Consider the following 22,715-nt stretch of genomic DNA (forward strand, 5'->3'; position numbering starts at 1 on the left):
GAAAATTAAATTTAATATTATTTAAACTCAATACATTTATCTATGGGCTTTAAAAGTCTTGTTTTCCGTTGTTGATGTGTTTGATTGTCTTCATTAGTTTGTTGAGTTTGAGAAAACTGAAGAAGGTGAACAACTATTTTTCTAAACCTTTGGAAAGGCATTGGGTTACATAAAAAGCTATTAAAGAATATCTTAGATTATGTGTAGATGGTGATGTTATGTTTGAAGTGACATATCCTAACATTTTTCTGTGATTCATAAATGATTGATTAAGATTAATGTCATAAAAATATGCAGAAATCTGACATGGTGAAAGTATGCTTGTGGAGGTGGCTGAGGAAGTTCTTGTAAATAAGAATGAATTGAATGACAAGTAAATATTGTATTAAAGATAAACTTACCTTTTCATGGTGGAGATGAAAATATCTTAATGAATAATGTAGTTTATGTACAAATATGTACAGTTTTATCATGTAAGTGGTATTTTTCATTAATGATATTTTTTAAATGATATGATTATTTTGAAATTTTCAAATTATTTTGAAAATTCCTATACTAACCAATCTTTTTCATTCTTTTAAATCATCCAATCAAGATTAACGGGTAAGAAGAGATATTTCAATTACATTATAATCTTTATGACTCTTTATGTCTTACAACTTTTAAAATCTATAAGTCGTGATTATATATTAATTATATATTAATAACAACTTTAGTTCACAGATTTTTCAAGGAAATCATTACCATACTACACCACTTTAACTTTTCTAAATTCTACGAAAAAGTTACTCTAATTGCATAGGACTGCACGGATAAGAACGACTTGCTTCTGACTGTAATTTTTCAACCCTTTAAATGATTATTAAAAAAAACCCTAATATGATATAAAAAAGTCTATGCTGCAAAGTTAATTGAGGCAACATGTTATCTAATCATGTTCGTCTTACATTAAAATGCACGCTCTTTTATGAAAATCATTACAACAGTCTGATAAACATAACTTGATTTTGCTGTTCCACCTATTCCGTCAATGGTTAAATTATTGGTTGAATAAGAAAAACATTTGAAACCATGTTTTCAAGCACACATAAATGATCCCCGTAATACGAGTTTAACAGGTATCATTAGTAATGCTCTTGATTCATGTATTATTATTATATTATTATAGATTATTTTCTTGAGTTCTACACGCCAAAGACAGGTGTTAGCTCTTGCGAGACTGTCTTTCTGATCTGAATTGGCATCTATCTGCTGGACACGCCATCTATCACACTCCTCATCATTTCCTCCAACTCACTATGAATCACGTGACAGCCAAAACATCCTGATTTCCTCAGACATTTATGTACAAAACCTCATAACATCGAATCAGTTCTTTTCTGAAAAGGTGAACTCCTATCAAATGAACATCTGTGAATCGTCTCGTGATGAATTTTTGTTCTTTCTCAAAGATTCTGGTCACTGCTCATGGCAGAAACAACTTTTTTCTTTTTCAATAACTCAATGGATTAGTAGTGCTATTACCATCATCGCTAAGATTGAGTTATCGGAATTGCATCTGCGATTAGTTTTGTGGTCTCCAAACTGAGGGAAAATCTGGGAGCAAGCAATGCCAATGGCTTGACTTCACATGGTTTTTCCTCTCTCCACATGAGCTCAATTCATTCATCTAAGCGACAACATACACTGATTTTAGATGCACGCAAGGGTTAATTAATTAATTAGTGAACATCATCGAACATCGAAAAACCGAAAAGAAGTTAGTGCAGTTAGGTTAGTTACCTAGGGTGATGCAAGAAGTAGATGTCAAAGCTCTAAACCAAATCCAACCGCTGCACAACAAACAGTATGTAGGGTCGGTTTGAATAGGAACCTCAAATGAACAGGAACATTAGAAGTAGATCCGAAACATAGAACATAAAATTTTATTGAGATATGATCTTAATTAACAAGTGACAAGATGATGCATGTGCTCAGGGCTGCGCCTAAGGCTGTGAATATTGTGAAGTAAGGGTTAATTAGAGTTATACTCTGAGAGCCCTTCATCTCCACCCATCATCGATCGCATCTCCGTCTCCAGGTAAATCAAGGAATCAATGAAGGAATCGCTCAAAGAATACTCAGCTGCACAGCTTCACAGTGCAGGCAACAGCCTGCGCCCAGAACTTCAGCCTCGCCTTCACATCTTCCGGATGGTCACCGGGACTTGATATTTTCCAATTCGCAATCGAAGTCGACAGCGAATGAGCCGGCGCCGGCAAGTTCGACGGCGAAGGTGAAGGCGGAGAGTTATCCATGAATTTCTGAGACATCGAATAGCACAATTCCAGTGCCGGCAGAGTGTTGCACAACTCCGGAATTTCTTCGTAGCTGAAACCAAATCCAAGATCCAAACACCCTTTCAACTCCTCTAGATCCTCGTCCGATAGACTCTTGCTTCTTGCCAGATCCTCCTCCACGTATCCTTCCAACAGCACCTGCTTCTTCTTCCCCTTCTTCTCCACCCTTCTTTCTCTCTCTCTTTCTCCTTCTCTTTCCATCTTCACTCTCTTCTCTTCTCTTCTCTTCTCTCTCCCCTTCCAATCCCTATTTATCTATTCCCAAATTCCTCTCTCTCTCTCCTCTTCCATCTTAGCTATGTATGCCCCATCCCATCATCTCATGTCCATACCATCATCATTATCATATTCCACCTCATCTTTCTTATTTTTCTAATTTCTAACAATTTTGTTTTTTTTTTATACTAATGCAAGTGCGAAACCCCATATTCCAGAACCTTCTGTGTTTTTTTGGGATTATTCAACGTATTATGTGAGATTTGTACGTCTCTGTGACATTTTATTTATTTAAAAGATACTGCTAAATCTTAAATCAATCCCATAATCTATATCACCAATGAGCTATTTTAGAATATAATATATTTATACAGAAAATAAATAAAAAATGGAGTTGAGAGTGAAAGAAAGAGAGGTTGGTGGGTCCACTGGTTTTGTCTGCATCAATTCCATTCAAGGAATTCGCATGTGAGGGGATCATACAATCGATACAAACCAGGGCAAATCATTGAAACAGACAAATCAAAAACAACTTTTTTAAAAGTCTACATGAGCACAGGTTCTGTTCATCTACTCCCATCTTGTTTAGTTCTTCAGATGGAATATTTACCAACCCATATATAAATTCAGAACTAACATAACACCTTTGTTTTTAGCTGGATAAAAAAATGTTTTTTTTTTTACTTTCTTGGACTTCCCATTTCTCATAACCAAAATGATTGCAATAGTCCACAGTGTCATGCATTAAAACAATCTCAAAGTCAATAATCCCAAGATAAAACCACCAAATGAAACAGTTCTTGTTCGTGTCTTTTCTTCTTTTCACAGGTGCACCAAGAGCTCGGGAATCTGCATAATTTAGAAAAAGATAAGCATATTCGTTTCATTTTAATAAAAAAAAAAAAAAGAGTGGTTAGGAAACGGACTCGAGTGATGGTGTGTATTGTGTAAGCTTCCATGACCGAACTTTTGTAGAATATGTGGTATGCATTATACGTTAGACAGCAACACAGCCTAGACAAGGAGGATGAAACCCTCTTGAATCTGTCTGTTTGGGGATCAACATGTGGGTCTGTGTAAAATTCAGTAAGTGAAGACAATTTGTAAGTTTGTACATGCATCAGAATTAAATGAAAACCAGCGAGACAATGAACTATAATGTCTGTTCTTTTTTGTTGAAGAAACACCAAATCCTGAGTCTTCCATGGTTCCCCAGCCTGAATCAGATACCATAAAATCTGGTGTCAAATTAATGCTGTTGTAGTGTGTGTGAGATGATTTTTCAATCATACTGAAATATAACAATCTTAAAGTTCAAAGGAACCTCTTGCTTTCAATCAAGAAACTGTATAATGACTAACGTGTAATCCATCCATCTGAATTTTTTATTTCAGTTAGAGACAAAAACATGTTCATCTTTAAATTTGTACACAGTTCAAGCAATGAAGAGTTAATGATCATTAAGGCCGCTGTTGCAGTTACATTCCTTATCTTTGAATTTTTGAATGATAATGTTAAAAACAAAAGAGTATTTAGAAGTAATAAATACAAATGAAGATGTTTGAGATGATGATTGTTTATGTATGTATGTATATATTGATGTCATTTGGGTATGTATGACATGAGATGGGAGTAAGTGTATTATTGGTGGCAATGAGTGGGACAAGAACAGGCCAACAACCCACGTGGCCAGTCCCCATCACTCAATAACACATCCAAAAGCCGATTCAACTATCTTTATTACAACATAATTCAATGTAGAATAATTGATTTAAATAAGCATTTTAATTATACAATAATTTAAAAATAATTGTATGAAAATGAATTCGACTTAAATTATGTCAAAAAAAATCTTTATAAATTCCAATAAATTGATTGCTTGATTAGGTAACCGTAAAATAGGACCTAACTTGCTTCTGGCCCTATCAGTTGTTCATATTGTCTTCTCTCTTCTCTTTTATTCTCTCTATTATTACAAATTATAATTTTTTTTGTGCATATGAAAATTTGAATTTTGTAGAAACAAACAGAAAAAAAAAAGTTATTTCAGGCTGGTGAGGTGACCTTTTTCTATCAAAATGGAAAAGAGAGTTTAAAATATTAATTTGTCATATTTTATGTTGACTGGCTTATATTTTTTCATACAAGTAAGACTATTTTGTAACAAAAGTATTACAATTTAAGAGAAATCTCAACTTTTAAAAATGTTCCTACGAGAAAGAGTTAGTAATTTATTTTTTCTAAAATAAATTATTGAAATATTTAGAATAAGTAATAAAAGACATCATGAATTAGATTAACAATTCCACGTCAGTTTGACAATGTGAAATCGATTCACACCACAAGAAGATGACAAACACGTGGTTGAATCGTAACCGCATCGTAACCGCGTGAAGAGGACAACGTGTTCCAAGTGTTTTTATTAAAAATATCCACTTTAATCGATGACATCATCCGTGACACGTCTCGAATCTGATAATGTGACCCTACAGTCATATTCGTATTTTACAGTGGACAAGCACGAACAAAAGAAGCACCGTCTTTTATATATATGTATTACATCATACGACAACGGTTTTAACACAAAAGAACCTTATTTTCTTCATGTTGGCTTATAAAAAAAGAATGCATTACAACATAACATTTCTGACATAATGTCCAAGTAATATACAGTGTGTAAAAAATAATGTATACTATATACTGAATGACTGCAGAAGAAGATATATAGATAGACATGCACAGGCGTGGATGATTTGCATTCCTAGGAATGATTTGCATTCTGAAGAAGGTTTTGAGCATATTGAGGGTTGTTGCCCCAAGCTCTCTGCTTCCATAACAGCTCCACTTCATCAAACGTCAACCCCTTGGTTTCAGGAACATAGACAAGCACAAACACAAAGGCAAGCACAGCAATAATAGCAATAATTAAGAAAGTAGGACCGGTGCCTACAGCTGCAGCAACCGACAGAAATGACTGTGCCACAATGAGATTTGAGACCCAATTCACAGTGGCAGACATGCCTCCACATGTCCCTCTGTATTCTTCAGGGTACACTTCTGAGTTAACAGTCCAAGGCACAGTTCCCATCCCTGGGGAGAAGAAACCAATGTATAGCGCCAAACCAATAACTGCAAGCCACCCATACATACCACTTCCAGATGATTGTTTAAGAAATGACAAGGCCAAGATGATCAGAGATGCTATTACCCCTCCCAAGCTAAACAGGGCCAATTTTCTCCGCCCTGCATGGTCTATAAGGTAAATGCCAAGAACTGTTCCGGCCGCATTCATGGCAGCAACTACGAGAGAGAGGAGAAGAGCCAACTCGTTAGAGTGAAAGCCGGCCATTTGGACAATTGTTGGGCTGTAGTACATCACTGTGTTGATGCCTGTGAATTGCTGAAATGCCTGTACAACTATGGATGGTATAAGAAAACACTTCATTTTGCATGCTCAAAGTAAGAACATAGCCCCTCATTATGTTTACAATCGAGTATCATCGCGACTGATACTTTGTATTGAATGAATGCCAACAAGCAAAGGATAATGAAATGAAAACACAAAGATGACAGACATGCGATTTTTCTCATCACACAGTTCATCCTATCAATATAAAATAGTGGAAAAGATATTACTCAAGAAGAGAGGGTTCGAGTTATGAATGCATACCTATAAATAATTCAAGCAAAAATCAACTTGAAAAAAGAAAGGACCATACAAGACTAATGATACTAACTAATGTAGTCACAACACAAGTCTCTTATGCCTATCAACCTTTTAATAGCAAGGAACGTTCACCACCGTTCTTCCAATACGAGAAAAGTTATGTTTTGCTACCATATTGCCTCCAAATATGAAGTTTTTCTTACCTGCAATCCGGCTCCAGCAAGTAATGCAAGTCTAATTTCTTTTGATTTGAAAACATCCCGATATCTGATATTATCACTTCTTTGGTGGTCTCTCTCCGATTGAGTAGTAAGTAAATTAACTTCATCCTCTAAACGAGCAAAGTCATAGATCTTAGCTAGCACGGTAACGGCTTCCTCTTCCCTATTCTGCACACACATGAAAGAAAAGATTTATATAAAAGAAAAAGCTTTCAAACCTAAACATAAAACAATTATACAACCTTTATAAAGAGCCATCTGGGGGACTCCGGCAGTAAGAGCATGAGGAAAAACTGAACTACTGCTGGCACACCTGAAACTCCCAACATCCACCGCCACGTTCCTGGGACCTGCTTGATTAAGAATACGGGTAGTCATTGAAATAATACCCTCAACTCAAACAGGAACATGATATTTTGAGCTAAAACATTTTCCCTGTAGTGAACTATGCTTTGCCTATTTTCTTTGTCTTATATCGAGGGGGATAGAGACGTTCGCAATTTCACATTAATTCTATTAGAAATATACATTGTAAACAAGAAGAAACACCAACTACATTGGAGAAAAGTGAAAGAGGAGTGATGGAATTCAAATCACTGGTGGAAAAATCTCACATGGAAGAAACTGAATTTTACCCTTTTATGGTGCATGGACTTGTTAAATTGGATACAAAACAAAGCTGGATAGTTGACATTATTGCTATTTCATGAGAAGTGAATAAAAACAAAGCATGGAAAATGAACCTGTGTAAAAGCAAGATTTATGAGATAGGAAAGAAACTGTCCACCAGTTATCATGAGCACATTTGTGCTTACTAATGCTCCCCTTATTTCTGAAGGTGACAATTCTGCAATATAAACAGGAGCCGTAACAGAAGCTATACCCACACCTAAACCAACAAAAAGACGGCCAAGTATGAGAACATAAGGATCCGGAGCAGCAGCCATGACAATTGCTCCCAGAGTAAAGATAACATCTGCAGTGACAGTTGCCTTCTTTCTTCCATAAGCATCATTAATCCAACCACCTGCTGCTGCCCCAACAATCGCACCCGCCAGTGCCATGCTGACAATTGTTTCCTGCAACTCAATACAATTAGACAGATCTAATGACAATCAGCCAACTGTTTTTTTCACCCATTTGAATTTCATATATAAAGTTCATTTTGTGATACATAACCACCCTAAAGTTTTATTCAGAACGAAAAATTCATCTTTTGTGTGCTCCCGTTATGATCTTTAATGGATAACACACCAATCACTAAAAGAAACCAGCTCCATCCTCTTAATTTACATTCCTCTGAAGTGTCAGTAGAAATGATAGAACCAATAGAACAGAACAGAGAATTCACTCATGCCTTTTAGCCCTAGCTCTCAACCTAAATTACTATTTAATTCAACTGACATACCCAGGGACAGTGCAGGATTGATAGGTTAGGGTGGAGGGGAACAGATGAATTTTTATGAAGCATTTTTGCTCTTTACACCAGTAAATTATCAGAGATATTATTCACCATGAGATCCCTCTCAGTGTTCTTGATCTCACTCTCCTCCTTTTGACAAGATTAAAACCATGCAATTGACTCATGTTTCCAAAGCCTGTAGAATTAATAACTGCAAAAAATCTTGAATTCAAGTCTAGTTTCAATGATTTCTAATGGTGACTTCCCTAAACGTTTATTAGAAAAGCCAGGCGGGTCTTTTCTTTTAACAGTCTATGCAGAGGGAGCAACAAAGGTGACTCCATGGTGGTTTGATTTCATGACTTACAATGCTTTAAATTATGCAGAAAAATAAACCAGTGCCTTGCATGCTACAGATCACAAACAAATTAGACCACAGGCGTACAAGGAGAAGATACCAATTTCATAGATTCATTTTATATTGTTCACTGGATACATAATTGCTCTTGTAGATGGTAAGCCAAATGCTTCAATGGTGCTGCCATTGAGAAGAACGGGAATGAAACGGGGTATATGAGATGACAATACCCATATGCGAGCTGCACGCAATGATGGTGGCACAAAAGTAACTGCAGCCAAAAACTTTTTCTTCAATCCAACTTTGAGGGATGGGGGTGTGGGGTATGCATCACATTATGAAAGCTTGGGTTTAAAATGTTTTAGTTAGTGTATTTTAATCAGACAAATATATTTATAGCAAAAAAATCTGAAACCCATTTCAGAAGAGAGAAATTAAAAAGCAGGCATTGCCGCAGGAACCACTAAAACTTAAAGCAGAGAAACTAATTGTAGAACCACAATAACAACTGACATTGCCGAGTAGAAAAAAAAAATCAAATTCCACCAGTAGCATTCTTGATTTTGTACGAATTCAATGGTTTAGGGTTTAGGGATATAGGTATTGGCACAGTACCTGTAGAAAATTGCTGTGTCTGACGGCTTCAAAATCATCTTTAATATAGAGAAGGGCCCCTGATATAACTCCTGCAATGATATAAAATGTCATTCTCCGGTGAAGAAAAAACATAATACTAAAATAAAATTAGAATAAATTAGTCTGGAAGTAGGTACCTGTGTCGTAGCCAAAGAGTAATCCACCAATGCTAGCGACAGCAGTGAGTCCTACAATGTAAGGGTTTTTAAAGACGGAGACTTTCCTCTCTGGGAACATGTCCAGATACCCTGAGCTTCCAGGAATGGAATGGGTTATTGTCGTGATGGTCATGTTGCCGTGTGCGTGTGGTGCCCAAAAAGGTGGAATCTTGATCCCCCAGATGAGGGTGAGACCAAATCACAAACACTTGGAAGTCACTCCAATCTCTGACATGGGTTTCTTAATTTCACTTCTACTTGCTTGGGAATGGAAACTTGTTTTCTGCTTTGCATGTTGTTGTCTGGTGTGGTCCACTTGTATATTATTATTTCCATCTATCTCTGCGCTGTTCTTATCATCTGACTCTGATACTATTATGCACCTCTCCTCTGTCTAATCCACTTTCAATACTAATTTATTACTTTTTAACCATTCCCTCACGCTTAACCAAACTCTTTAAGAGTATTTATATTTGGATTAGGAATAGACTGCAAGGAGTGAACAAAGAAAGAAAATAAGAAAAAGACAATGAAATTGTGAGATTGTTTAAATTAAGGAAACACGTTTCTTTTTTTTGGAAAGTAATGAGAAAGTTTATGAACTATTATGAGTAACTAAATTAACGTAGTTTGTTAAAATTATCTTTTAATTGAAAATATGGTCAAATAAATTTATTACCATTATCTTATATTTTAATTTTCATTTTATTTTTATTAATAATATTTTTATATAATTTTATTATTATTTTTTAGTAATATTACTAAACATTATTGTTATTATATACATTTATTTTCTTGTTGGTATCATTAAACATTATTTTTATATTTAACATTTAATATGGTTAATTATATGAGGTTGACTTTAGAGTAAACACAAAAAAAGGACACAATTTTTCTTACACATAAGCTTTTTTATTTAGATATTAGTTTATATTTTGTTAATGTTTATTGTAAATTTATTTGATGTACTGAAACCAAATTTATCTTCAAGCTAAAAGAATTCTAAATTATAAATATCAAGAACAATTTCATAAGATATATATATATAATCCATTTAATTGTAATTCAAGTTGATTTTCCTTTTTTTTACTAAAAAAATTATGAAAATAACAATTAAAATATTCAATTATTTCAATTGTTTATTCATATATTAAAAACACAATAATTACTGAATTTATTTTAAGTTTGTAGATATTATTTGTTTTCGTGGACCCAAAGGAATATTTAATTAATTACTCTAAAAAGTGTAAGACTGTTAATAATATTTTTTATTTTAATTGACTCAATTATCATATGTTTTTTGAAATAAGTACATGATATTTTTTTTTATTGACACAATACATAAATAACTTAAATATATTTCCTGAAATAAAAACAATAAAATATTATTATTCAGTTATTTAAAATAGAATACTTATATTTTCAGAAACATATTCTATTTTTTTTTTATACCAAAAGTAGTGTACATATACATACATTAGAGGGACATATGTACACGTGAAATGAAATAGATGTAATTAAGAAAACGACAGTGTCCTAAGATTGGTTTTGAGTTCCCTGAGCAAGAAGCATCTGCGAGTCAGCATTCTTGCCCCAAGCTCTCTCCTTCCATATCAGTCCGACTTCATCAAAGGTCAATCCTTTAGTCTCTGGAACATGTAATACCACAAACACAAAGGCAAGAACTGTAATGGCAGCAAGAACCAAGAAAGTGGAACCTGTCCCTATGCCATCTGCAACTGAAAGAAAGCTCTGAGACACAATCAAATTTGAAACCCAACATACAGTGGCTGACATGCCCCCACAGATTCCTCTATATTCCTCTGGATATATCTCTGAGTTCATAGTCCATGGCACAGGTCCCATTCCTGGGGCGAAAAAACCAATGTACAGGACTAAACCCAACACTGCAAGCCATCCATAATGTTCTTTTGACGATTGGTTTAAAAATGAAACAGACAAGATTATCAAAGAACCAAACACCCCTCCTAAGCTACAAAGAGCCAACTTCTTCCGACCGGCGTGGTCTATTAGGTATATGCCAAGAATTGTTCCGGCGGCATTCATGGCAGCAACTAAAAGGGACAGTAGAAGAGCCAACTCATTAGACCGGAAACCAGCCATTTGGACTATTGTTGGGCTGTAGTACATCACCGTGTTTATACCTATGAACTGCTGGAAAGCCTGCACAATCATCCAACCCATGTTAGAAAGATGGTGAATTTCATTCATCGATTCAACAGTTAAAATGGGTTTTCTTTTATGTTACCTGAAGTCCAGCTCCAACAAGAAATGCCAGTCTGACTTCTTTTGATCGAAAAACATCCCCAAATTTTATGTTCTTCCTTCTTTGGCGTTCTTGCTCTGACAAAGCCGTTAAGAAATCAACTTCATCCTCCAAGCGATCGATGTCATAAATCTTGGAAAGCACATCAACAGCTTCATTTTTCCTGTTCTGCACAAGCAACACAACACAAGATCACAAAATACACAGCTACTGAGAAGAGCAGAGGAATGTTGCAGCTGTACGAACCTTCATAACGAGCCATCTTGGGGATTCGGGTAGAGAAAGCATGAGGAAAAACTGAACCACTGCTGGCACAGCTGAAACTCCCAGCATCCATCGCCATGTCCCACGAACCTGGTTCCATAATAGAGACATTTTGAGACACCTTGGAAAAAGAAAACTAAATTCTATTCTAGCTGGTTCTTGAGTAAAATGAAGTTAAACAAAAGTAATCGATTATTTACCCTTGTAAAAGCAAGATTTACAAGGTAAGAAAGAAACTGTCCACCAGTTATCATGAGAACATTTGTGCTTACTAATGAGCCTCTTATTTCAGAAGGTGATGCTTCTGCTATGTACACAGGAGCTGTAACAGATGCAACACCCACACCCAAACCAACCAATAAACGTCCCAAAATTAGCACAGTAGGGTCTGCTGCAGCAGCCATGCCAATTGCTCCTAAAATGAATATGACATCAGCAATCAGAGTGGCCTTCTTTCGTCCATATACATCATTTATCCACCCTCCTGTTGCTGCTCCAACTATTGCACCAGCAATTGCCATGCTCACTATTGTTTCCTGCCAACTCATATTATTACAATTCATATGCTGAAATTCCTAATCTTCTGATTCAGTTTTGGATCTCTGTAGCATTAAATCATGAATCCAATACTTACGTTAACTTGTAAACAGATGCATATCACATCATATCATATACACGAATCGAATCTCTGTTTATAAAGTCTGAACTCAATCACATTGGAAGATCACAAGGATTAATCGTACCTGAAGAAAATTACTTTGTCTAACCGCTTCAAAATCATCTTTAATATATAGAAGTGCTCCTGATATGACACCTGTGACAAATTGAATGTTACGCAGCTACAGAGAAAATGGGTGTTTTCAAAAACATGGTCAGCCACTGCATATAATGTAATTGAGAATTCGATTCCATTTTCCGAACATTGAGCTTCGAGTATGGCATTATTTTGGCAATTAGCAAGTGAATTTCTTGAATCCTTGTTTTTTAATATGAAAGAACTAGAAATATATAAACGTAACTCACTGGTGCTAATACACAATATTAGAACATCTTTACCAACATCTTATAGGATGTAATGTAGTTGGTCATACGTAAAATTTTACAGTGTCAACATCATTGTTGACATGACAGTTAAAGTGATTATTGTAAAATTTAACCAACTTATTATCTTGCAAGATTGTTGATGATACTTATCACAGTTATTATTGATGACTGGGTATTTTTTCAGTATACATATATTGATGCTATACATTTTGTACTTATACGTGATTATACTGTTATTCAACACTTATTTATATTTTTCGAAATATTACATTATCAATTTTTTAATTTTCATTACTATTAAAATACAGAATACAAGGAAGGATGGAACAAAGTTGTGTGAGTGGTTGAAAATAAGAAAATGAAAAGCACAATATTAGAATAAAGGAGAAATTAGGTACCAGTGTCGTAGCCAAAAAGCAGGCCACCAATGCCAGCGACAGCAGTGAGTCCGAGAATAAAAGGGTTCTTAAAAAACGAGATTTTGCGGTCAGGATAAACATCCAAATACCCTGAGCTTCCTGGTGCCGATTGCCTTCTCGTTGTCGTCATTCTCCTCAATTTTTTAATATAATCCAAAACCTAATAATAATGATAACAAATTACTAAATTCACGATGCAGTGGTCGAATTCAATCGGGTACAGTAACGTTCACCAATTTTCAATGGATACTGCAAATTTTGGACATTCCCCAGAAAACTTGATGATCCATTCAGATTCTATCGTTATCGTTTTCCCTTTGTTTTCTTGGGTGTTTCAAAAGGGAAACGACATGAAATGTTATGCGATGCCATGCATGCATTCTGGACATAGGAGGAGGATTCCCAACATCAATTGTTACCATTTTTAAGACTGCCAAAATCTTATAGGTAAACGTCGTTTTCTGACAATCTTGTCTCCTTTATAAATGGCGCATTTCAACCATTTTACACACACAAAAAATAAAAAATAAAACATGCATTGTAATTTTGAGGATAAGGTTACAAGCTACTGAAATAAATTTGTTTATCAAATCCTGTTTGAAAAATTGAATAATTTTTAACTATTAAAGAAAAAAGTATAATTTTTTACATGGCCACAGTTTACTTTTAGACGTTTATATTTTAATTTTATGATCATAAAACGAGGATTAAGATGAAAAATAGCAGATTCATTCCAAAGAAACAGGGATGGCGAAATCACAAATTTGCCTGTATTTTAATTTAAGGTTGTTTTCTGAAATATTTAGTATTAATTTTAGTTGGGTTTGCCTTCTTACTTCACATTCATCCTTTTATTACATGTACAAATGTGGATTATTGTCTGCTTAAAGAATTAAAAAAATATTGAAAATGATATGGAAACATGTTAAAAAACTTAAAGAAAACATTTTTTTTTACTTTACAATAATAAAAAAAAAAGTCACTTTTGATGCATTTTGGCTTACTCAGAGGGCATTCTCTTGATCAATTATGGAAAGGACAGATCGCAACTAATTTGTATAAAATAATGTAATCTCTTAAAGCAAGTTACAATGGAGAATATTGTTACATTAGTAGTAATAAACAAAATACATAGCCTGGTCACCAATTCAGTTTCTAGATTATAACTTACGAAAATCTATCAGTAATATGAAAACTACAACACAGTAAAATTGTAAGCAGTGTCAGAGCCATGAAAATTAATGACACGCTATTTACCATGCATCAGTCTCTTGGGCGAGCAAGCCAAAGAGAGCTAAGAGCACGCAGCCTAGAAAAGTAGTCATGTATTGCTAGCAGTGCACGAGCAGATTGCCGGGTTGTCAGTATCCGATGAATTTGTTGCAGTGTTTGCTGGCGCAGATTATCAGCCTTCAAATCATCACCACACAAATTAAGAACTCAGTTAATTTACTTCAACAGTGATGTTTGTTATAAATGCTGCATAGTGTGAGAAAATTTAATCAATTGTGAAAATGAATAGAAAGCCAGGGTTGGTCTGCAAGATACTTGAATTGATTGTTGATATCTGAATAAGAGAAGTTTTTTACCTGCTTAATGAACCCCTCAAGTGTCCCTAATTTGCCCATGGCCATAGCCATTTGACCCATGTAATTTGCCACATTCCCTGATGAACCAGAGGAGCCAAGTGATCCAGTGGATAATGTCTCCGAAAGGGACTGCTGCAATGCTTCCATACCCTGAGACAATGCATCTTCAGCCTGTTGGGAAGATTGCTGCAAGTTTGTGATACCCACTAACTGCTGCTCTGTCAGAGGTTCCAACTGATTTACCAGCAGCTGCAACCAAATTCATGTCACTCTAGTCAAGGCTCAAACAATCACTTGACATACAAAGTATCTCAAACATATATAAAAGGAGAGAAGAGAGTAATAGGAATTTGAACCATACAAATATGATATAATGATGGGTTACTCGCAAAGTGTCAAAACAAACATATCTACACTAATATTCTAGCAAGTGAAAGTGTAATACAAATATATTAATAGTCTTGAAATCCTAATATGATAACTAATATTCTAGCAAGTGAAAGTGTAATACAAATATATTAATAGTCTTGAAGTCCTAATATGATAAAACACCTACCACACAATAAGAATCCTAAATCCAACATTTTAAATTCTAAATCAACCAGCATTATCAGAAAGCAACCACAAATATATATGCAAAATTTCAACCCTTAATGCATGTATTCTCTATTACAGAACTCTCAGGTTACAACAAGTTGGGTATCTTATAATTATGACCAAAAACTGTAGGAGATTTTTATTTGTATGTCACTGTTATAATTCTAGAAATAAGGAGCAGATCTTATATAATCAAGAATATCAAGATTATATATGTAAATATTTTAATTTATTTCCATATTTATCGTTAGAGTAAACCAAATCTCCTTTATTTATTGTATTGATTTCATTTTCTCAGTATAAATAAAGTATCTATGTTGTCTCAGAAATACACGGTTTCAACTCAATATCTCTCTCTTCCCGGTAGTTTAACAATTACAATGAAAAACCAGTGCTTAAAAAAGCCATAATATCTTTCAACAAACCAAAGGGTCACAAACAGATCACCTTTAGGAGTTCAGAAGACCGAAAACCTCCAAGCCATAGGAAACACCTCTCGGCTGGTGTTTTCCACATGCCAGACAACAAATGGAAGACATCAGCCTTAGCTGCATTGGCCTTCAGTCTAAATATCTCATCATAATGTGCCATTACACCATCGATAATCATGCAGAGTTCTGTATCACCTGCGTGAGAATTTACAGCTGCTCTTAGCTCATTTATTTGTCGATTCTGCTCTTCCAGCCACCTTGCATATTCTGCATCAAATGCCATGGCCCCTGTAGAAAAACATAGTTATGGATTATCACATACAACAGATGAGAAATTTATACATTCCAGAAATTGTTTGGCACAGTAAGACACAAGTTATAAACATATTTTGATATTAAAACTTGAGGAAGGAATAACATATTTTAGAGAAAAGGGATACCATTTCCACTCATTGAATGCGCTTGATCACCTGAACTCGATATAAAGACTCCCTGCAAGGAAAGAAACCAGACATTTGAGTTTAAATTGAATATGAGCATAGATTGGCAAAGTTTTCACTAAAAAGGAGAGCATAATCTACTTCCAAGGAATAATTGCACCCTACCTGCTGCCTAGCTCGCTGAAGCTCTTGCTCCAGTTGGGTCAGCTTTAAACGACTACTTTCCAGCTGTTGAACATAAGCCTGAAGAGTAACAACATTTCGGTGTGAAGTCTTGCATTTTAATGGCCAAGCGGGGTGATGCAAACACAATTATTTCTAAAATCTATCAAAGAGATCAAACAAATAAAAACAGTACAACTTACAAGTATCAGAGTATTCCAATACAACCCATACTCATTAACAAATAACTAATTACTATTCCAAAGCGCTCTATTCTATAAAGGTTGAATATTCATATTTATCATTTTACAAGTTCCCTTCCAAGTGCAGTTAAGAAGAAACGTCCAGAAAATTGCCATAGATATAACATCGCAGGTAATAACTGTAGTACTCACAATATTTAGTAACCAAAATATGTTTAGATTAGTCAGAGCTCAAAGAAAGTTGTACTCATTTTGTGTGTATTTTATCACCATAAAAGGAAGTATAGTTCAGCTGCATTGTTGAGAAGCCAGTGGGAAAATTAAGCACAGACAGTCAAAAGCAGTCTTGCTGAATTATTGATTATTTTCATATTCATGGTTTTACCTACAATTTTCCAATTTGGAGGATATTTTCCATTCTTGAGGATATCCTATTCTACCTCTAGTTGTTCTATCCACCTTTCACTTTGAAAAATTGATTTTTTTCAATAAAAAAATATATTATATTATCACTTGAACATAATCAATGTCCATGGTACTCTCAGTTCGCAAGCAAGCTTACAAAAGCTGTAGACCATTCAAATACATACAACCACACAGATGAGAATATATAGATTGTATTTGAGTTACAATGAAGGCATGCCAATATTTATATGGAGAAAGAAGAAAACAGATAATCACTTGTCACAAGAAATATTAACAAAAAAGTACATGTTCATACTTTCTTTCTCAGTCGGCTTTTTCTTGCAGCCTCACGATTCTGAGCAAGCCTGCGGAGAGTCTGTGATAAATTAAAAGCCAATGATCATGTGACAAATATTTATCTAAAATTTTAGATAGAAAAATAAATTTAATCAGAGTAAACATTTATGCTGGTCCTTAAATGGTATACATAATATTAGTGTGGTCCTCCATCTATAAATTGACATCATTATTGGTACTTCAATGTTTATTGATTGCATCATTTAGTTCTTTAAGGATCAACCATATGTTTCATCTTATGAGGGTCAATTTGATGTTATATATAATTGGAGTGACCAAAATGGTCATTTACTATTCAAAATATACTTTACCTTCTGATCTGTTTTATCTTTTGATCTGTCACTGGAGTCAGAAGCCACAGCAGCAAGGGCCTGACTTCTATCAAACTGTACATGTGGAATGTGAAAATGTCAGATTGTAAGAAATGTCAACAAAATAACCTCAGCTTTAAGGAACAGAATGGGAAAGTTGAATCCTTGATGATGAGTTCAATAGGTTCAAAACCAAAAAGAAAATTGTATGGAAGGTAAAAAGAAACTTCACCTGTGGATTCTTATCGTCGGTGTCAGCATCTGTAGAAATATCAGTTCTAGGACTGGCATCAGCCATGGCAAACTCTTCCTGGTGTTCTGTATCAACAGTAACCAAAGTTGATGTTTGAACCTTTTGGAATTGCAAGCTTTGCTGCTCTGTTTGGTTTGTTAATATGCTTTTGTCAAGTGAAGTTGGCAACTAAATTGAAAACAGAAACAAAAAATGAAAATAAGAGAATTATGTTTTAGCCAGCAATCCTAATTTAACAAGCTGAATGTTTCATAGATAACGAGAACTAGCAAAACTCACCTTGTCAAAGGAACCAAGTTGAATAACACCTCGAGAAATTGTCTGGCTACTTACTTTAAGTGAGTCTAAAATTGAGTCTGCATTGCATATCAGATAACATTATTAGAGAATGAAAAGATTACATTTTACCAAGAATAGAAATAATAGTTTGGTCAGAGTATAAACTTAGATATCTAGTTCTTTACCCAAGAGTTAAAAGGCCAGTATATATTTTAGCATGTTTACATCTGTGGATGTATTACTGCTCCTTTTTGTTATCTTTCACAGCACTTCGTTACATGTTTTATCAATTTTCGTTGTCGTGCAATTGGTGAGATTATGAGAACTTACACACTGACGGATATGAACAACTGAATAATCCAATAAAATTTTGCTAACAAAAAGATTGTTATAAAATAGGGAAAGTTAAAATAAAGATCGCCAAAACAAAATGCTTATGGGTATTCCGAGAGAACGAGTGGCACAACAGGCACAATTAGAATTATTAGAATAAACTCTAAAACCATCATAGAATGTGGACTTAAAAGTCAAATTTAACACTACAAAACCAACTTAAAAGGTAATGCTCTATTTTTGTCATATTTTTAGACAATGTGGGATCTCCAACAAATCTAATATAATTACACGTTCCTTTCTCTTATTGTGCCACACAACACTTTGAAATACTTTAAAGTCCCCTATTCCTCCCTCTTATCAAACATAAACAATTGACAATCTGTTAGAGATAATTGGTCGGTTTTTAAATGTGTTATTTTCTTCAGGATTCAGATCCTCTCCTTTTATTTTAACTGGAGATATCTTGTTCAACAAATCTCAATCATCAATTATATTTTAAACTCAAACTATGGTTAAAATTATAACTCAATCAAACTCTCCATATTATTAATCTCTCTCCTTACTTTTACATACAGTAACTAAATCCACTAACACCGTTTCTTTTGCTCCACAAAATGATAGTGTAGGATTACATTTTATCTTTTACCAGTATGACTTTCCCACCTTTTGTTTTTGATATCCGTATCACAACCATGAGATTGCAGACTTGCAATCTTTCACAACTGATTTTGCTTTGCAAAGTTGGTATCACACTTGATTTTTTTTTTTAATTTTCACCAAAATAAGATAATTTAATAATAGTGATTTCATATTCAAACATTGCAACAACATGCTGTGATGTTGGTTTTATAGTAATAAGAAAACCACAAATATAGGAACAATACTCACTAATGAACCACTACCCCTATCTTCATAACTTGCACAAGCCAAAATTTCTTTTCTACAAGCTAACTGATTGCAGCAAAGAAATTGCTTCTATCCTATTGCAAAACTGTCATAGCAGAAAAATATCCAGCAGTATAATAATGGTACACTAACTATATACTCTATAGTATACTAAGGTGGCACTAGCTTTTGCTTGAGAGGGGAAGACAATACCATACCCCCATTTCTGACATGTTTTTTGTATTTTTCACGTACATAGCCATATTAGTTGGAGGTAGAACAAGTGAATTTACCAAGGAAGGGTTTGTATGTTTTTACTTCGTGCATAATATTGCTTTTAATGTAAGGGAATGCTCAAAGCAAATGTTTAATGCAGAAAGTCAAGTTTGACCACTCACACTGATAATATTAGTAAATGAATTTTAGTAATGTTACAAAAGATCAAGAAGAAATATTAAAACGAATATTGCTTCTTATTGAGTCATTATTTGTTACCACTTCGTGGCTAACAGATGTAAATAAAATTCTTTGTAAAATTACTTGAAATTTAGAAGAAATCACGTGAGTGGCCGTTGCTTTTTATTCTGTGGTCATACTAATTTGTACTACCGAGTGACTTACTGTGAAACATGAAATTCAGCATTTAGATGCGCAGAGTTACAAAGAAATGTGTGAAATTGCTATGTTTTTTCTTTCTATTAAGTAGTTATTTGTTAAAATTAAGTGGCTAAAGATTTTATATGAAATTCCATCTCTAAAGTAACAGGAAATTGGGAAACAAAATTTGAGTGGCTATTCCTTTTTAAAGATTTTAGGTTAAAAGGTTAATTATGGTAAATGAAGTCCTATACATAAAGTTACACGAAATTAAATCAAGCTATATGGGTTACATGAAATTATGAAGAAATTTGGAAGTGATTACTTTTCATTGAGTAAAATTAAATGGCTATTCTCTCTAAATAAGCTATCTACAGTCCTTAATAATATTAGCAATTTCTGTCCACAAAATTGGATATTATTGGTTATTAGTCCATCCCACAACTTTTACCAACAATATATATCATTTAGACAAACTATAAGCAACATTTATATGTACAGTTCTTCAAGTTTAATGGTAAGTCTTAGAACTTGGATTTAGGCTTAACTCAATGGTCTATAGATTGTCCTCCCATGTATAAACTATTTTGATAATATCACTACTTAATGTAAGATCACCAACATACACTCCCCATACCAAGGAGCGAACATCTCAAACAAGTTTATAGAACAGGATATCCAAAGGAAATCTGAAAACAAGTGAAATAATAAGCCCAACAACGACAACTAAAATAGACTTTGATATCATCCTATGAATCAAGTTTGAATCCAACCCCAAAAATTGTCTCATGGAATAAGGATTCCCAACCCCCATGCTTATATATATTGTATCACTAGTGAATGTAAAATCTCCAACGCATTCTTTTTGTGTCAAGTGTGAAATTAGCAAAACTGGACAATTTTGAGTGGCCAATAATTGGTGTACCAATAAGCCCAACAATAACCAATAGGATAAACTCTAATATTATATTTTAATGTAGGTTTAGCCCTGTTTTAACACCAAAAGCCAATTCATGAAATGAGGATTGCTAGTCAACAAAGGATCTCTAAAACACCCTTCTCAGACCAAAAATTAAGCATTACAAGAGTGAAGTTTAAAACAAATGTGAGTGATCTAATAATAAGTGTCCTAGTAGGCTCAACAACAACCAATAGAATAACACTAGTACGTCCACATGTGAAGGTTCTCACTTATACAGTGTTAGATCTCTAACACACTCCCGTCATGTTGATGGTTAGACATCTTGATGATAAAGTTTTCAAGACTAAACATTTTGTGGGTGATACAATAACAATTTAATAACAAGTAGCCTAAAAAGCCCAACAACAATATACCATCTTAAAATTGGGATAGGACTAATTCAACCACAAAAGCTAGCTCATGGAGTATGAGTACTTGCCCCAAGCTTATATTACATACACTGTATCAGTAAGCAATGCAGAATCTTCAACAATAAGAATACTTACTTCCACTCAAGGCAACAGCATCCTCTATGCGATATCCAACTGATTGATCAAAGTCAGACAGACGAAAAGAATCAACTGCGCTTCCCTCTGTATAGCTGAAAAAAAACATATATCGGATTCAGTTAACAGACAAGCACAAATCAGCCCAGGTCCTTCTTTTCAGACAAACAGCACATAAAACCTGAGTCTTCTAAACTTGATGGATTCAAAAAGCAAAAATTGGAACGTTCTAATAGACTGATAAACCAAGATGGTTTTCCCCTTTCAGTAAATGTTCTATTGTTGCTTGGACGATGAATCCAAATATCCAATAAAGGAGCAACGACATGGGAACAAAAGAAATCTAGGTTGGGAAAACTATACACCACATTTCATAAAACGGGACAGATTTAGTATTATTAAATCTAATACTAAGAGTAACAGCTACGAGGAAATATACCATGCATTGGAATTGGGCAGTTGTGGATTGAAGCTCGGCATCCCTCTTGCTGTTCCCTTCTCATCTTCTACACAAACACAGCTCTACTCGACACACACCATCGTATTTCAATAATAACCTTGCAGCCGAACAAAATTCAAGACCTGAAACTCACCACGACCAAAATACTTCACAGAATAAAAAACACAGTCTTTGCTTCACTGGAAGCACACTAGCAAAACGACTCTAAATCAAAAACATTGATAGCTAAAGAAACTCTTCACAAGCTTCTGCCCATGAGGGATGACCAGCAGACTCAACTTTGACAAAGACAAAATTAAAACAACTCAAATCTAGAGAATTCCAGGACTTCCTCGGATAGTAACAGAAAACAAATCTGAAACCGTTGAAGAAAAAAAAAACACTCAACTGTAGTAGCTCGAGTGATTGAAAAACCAACTTCGCTGCCTCAAGCACAGACTTGGGAACAATCCAGTGTGCCCACAAGCTAAACTCACGGAAATGGATAATTTGCAACCAGATAAACAGTGAAAAAAGTCAAAGCAGGACACTTTTGACAAGCAAAAGACTAATTTGACACCAACCTAGCAACCCCCTGATGGATGCCCAAACCAATAAAAAAAGAAAGTACCAAATCTAATCTGAAGAAGATTAATTGCAAAAAAAAATAAAAATAAAGTTTTGTGCTTTCACTGATGCTACCAAATACTGGCAGAAAATGAAGGGAACCCACCTTGGAATTCTGATGATGTGGGTGATGATGATGAATGATGATGGTATCTGTTCAACTTTTTTTTGGTGAATAATTATTATTGTTGGATTAAAGTGAAAGGAAGAGGGCTATATGAGAGAGAGAGAGAGAGAGAGAGATGAAAGGATCGGTCCAATTTAATATTTTTCATTTTCCCATTTTTATAATGTTTGAGTGCTTTGACATGATTCATCGTTAATTG

General features: G+C 34.5%; 4 protein-coding genes across 6 annotated transcripts; all 4 read right to left on the reverse strand.

The window, feature by feature from the left end:
• Positions 1-1,898: 1,898 nt before the first annotated feature.
• LOC106771977 lies at positions 1,899-2,584 on the reverse strand. Its single transcript, XM_014658064.2, has one exon. It carries the CDS (start codon positions 2,538-2,540, stop codon positions 2,121-2,123), a length of 420 nt encoding a protein of 139 aa, XP_014513550.1. The 5' UTR covers positions 2,541-2,584; the 3' UTR covers positions 1,899-2,120.
• Positions 2,585-5,078: 2,494 nt separating this feature from the next.
• Positions 5,079-9,326, reverse strand: LOC106771975 (inositol transporter 1). Its single transcript, XM_014658061.2, has 6 exons — positions 8,977-9,326; positions 8,819-8,889; positions 7,187-7,522; positions 6,686-6,793; positions 6,426-6,611; positions 5,079-5,964 (listed from the first exon to the last, which is right to left on the reverse strand). Exons 1-6 carry the CDS (start codon positions 9,128-9,130, stop codon positions 5,317-5,319), a joined length of 1,503 nt encoding a protein of 500 aa, XP_014513547.1. The 5' UTR covers positions 9,131-9,326; the 3' UTR covers positions 5,079-5,316.
• A 1,128-nt stretch (positions 9,327-10,454) lies between these two features.
• On the reverse strand, positions 10,455-13,360 carry LOC106771530 (inositol transporter 1). Of its 2 annotated transcripts, none has more exons than XM_022785849.1 (6): positions 12,991-13,360; positions 12,292-12,362; positions 11,821-12,084; positions 11,531-11,638; positions 11,267-11,452; positions 10,455-11,181 (listed from the first exon to the last, which is right to left on the reverse strand). In XM_022785849.1, exons 1-6 carry the CDS (start codon positions 13,139-13,141, stop codon positions 10,534-10,536), a joined length of 1,428 nt encoding a protein of 475 aa, XP_022641570.1. In that variant the 5' UTR covers positions 13,142-13,360; the 3' UTR covers positions 10,455-10,533. The 2 variants fall into 2 exon arrangements, with proteins under 2 accessions (XP_022641570.1, XP_014513012.1); XM_014657526.2 differs by having other exon boundaries at positions 11,749-12,084.
• A 692-nt stretch (positions 13,361-14,052) lies between these two features.
• On the reverse strand, positions 14,053-22,651 carry LOC106772336 (transcription factor TGA6). 2 transcript variants are annotated; one of them, XM_014658700.2, is made up of 12 exons: positions 22,496-22,651; positions 21,763-21,905; positions 21,324-21,418; positions 18,039-18,115; positions 17,739-17,927; positions 17,507-17,581; positions 17,155-17,214; positions 16,234-16,311; positions 16,069-16,120; positions 15,645-15,916; positions 14,601-14,849; positions 14,053-14,421 (listed from the first exon to the last, which is right to left on the reverse strand). In XM_014658700.2, exons 2-12 carry the CDS (start codon positions 21,801-21,803, stop codon positions 14,275-14,277), a joined length of 1,335 nt encoding a protein of 444 aa, XP_014514186.1. In that variant the 5' UTR covers positions 21,804-21,905; positions 22,496-22,651; the 3' UTR covers positions 14,053-14,274. The 2 variants fall into 2 exon arrangements, with proteins under 2 accessions (XP_014514186.1, XP_014514187.1); XM_014658701.2 differs by lacking the exon at positions 22,496-22,651 and adding an exon at positions 22,172-22,481.
• Positions 22,652-22,715: the final 64 nt, after the last annotated feature.

This window comes from Vigna radiata, chromosome 8 (genome assembly GCF_000741045.1).
Source record: "Vigna radiata var. radiata cultivar VC1973A chromosome 8, Vradiata_ver6, whole genome shotgun sequence".
Lineage (NCBI taxonomy): Eukaryota > Viridiplantae > Streptophyta > Magnoliopsida > Fabales > Fabaceae > Vigna > Vigna radiata.

Excerpts from the sequence above, each read along its gene's own strand:
- LOC106771975 (XM_014658061.2), bottom strand. The coding sequence starts at position 9,130 with ATGACCATCACGACAATAACCCATTCCATTCCTGGAAGCTCAGGGTAT. Across the intron at positions 7,523-8,818 it reads GACACAGCAATTTTCTACAG|GAAACAATTGTCAGCATGGC; the intron begins GTACTGTGCCAA and ends ATTGAGTTGCAG. Across the intron at positions 6,794-7,186 it reads TAAATCTTGCTTTTACACAG|GTCCCAGGAACGTGGCGGTG; the intron begins GTTCATTTTCCA and ends TTAATCAAGCAG.
- LOC106772336 (XM_014658700.2), bottom strand. The coding sequence starts at position 21,803 with ATGCCGAGCTTCAATCCACAACTGCCCAATTCCAATGCATG. Across the intron at positions 21,419-21,762 it reads CTGCCCAATTCCAATGCATG|CTATACAGAGGGAAGCGCAG; the intron begins GTATATTTCCTC and ends GTTTTTTTTCAG. Across the intron at positions 14,422-14,600 it reads TTGAGGGGTTCATTAAGCAG|GCTGATAATCTGCGCCAGCA; the intron begins GTAAAAAACTTC and ends GATGATTTGAAG.
- LOC106771530 (XM_014657526.2), bottom strand. The coding sequence starts at position 13,141 with ATGACGACAACGAGAAGGCAATCGGCACCAGGAAGCTCAGGGTATTTG. Across the intron at positions 11,453-11,530 it reads CAAGATGGCTCGTTATGAAG|AACAGGAAAAATGAAGCTGT; the intron begins GTTCGTACAGCT and ends TTGCTTGTGCAG. Across the intron at positions 11,182-11,266 it reads TTGTTGGAGCTGGACTTCAG|GCTTTCCAGCAGTTCATAGG; the intron begins GTAACATAAAAG and ends ATGATTGTGCAG.
- LOC106771977 (XM_014658064.2), bottom strand. The coding sequence starts at position 2,540 with ATGGAAAGAGAAGGAGAAAGAGAGAGAGAAAGAAGGGTGGAGAAGAAG.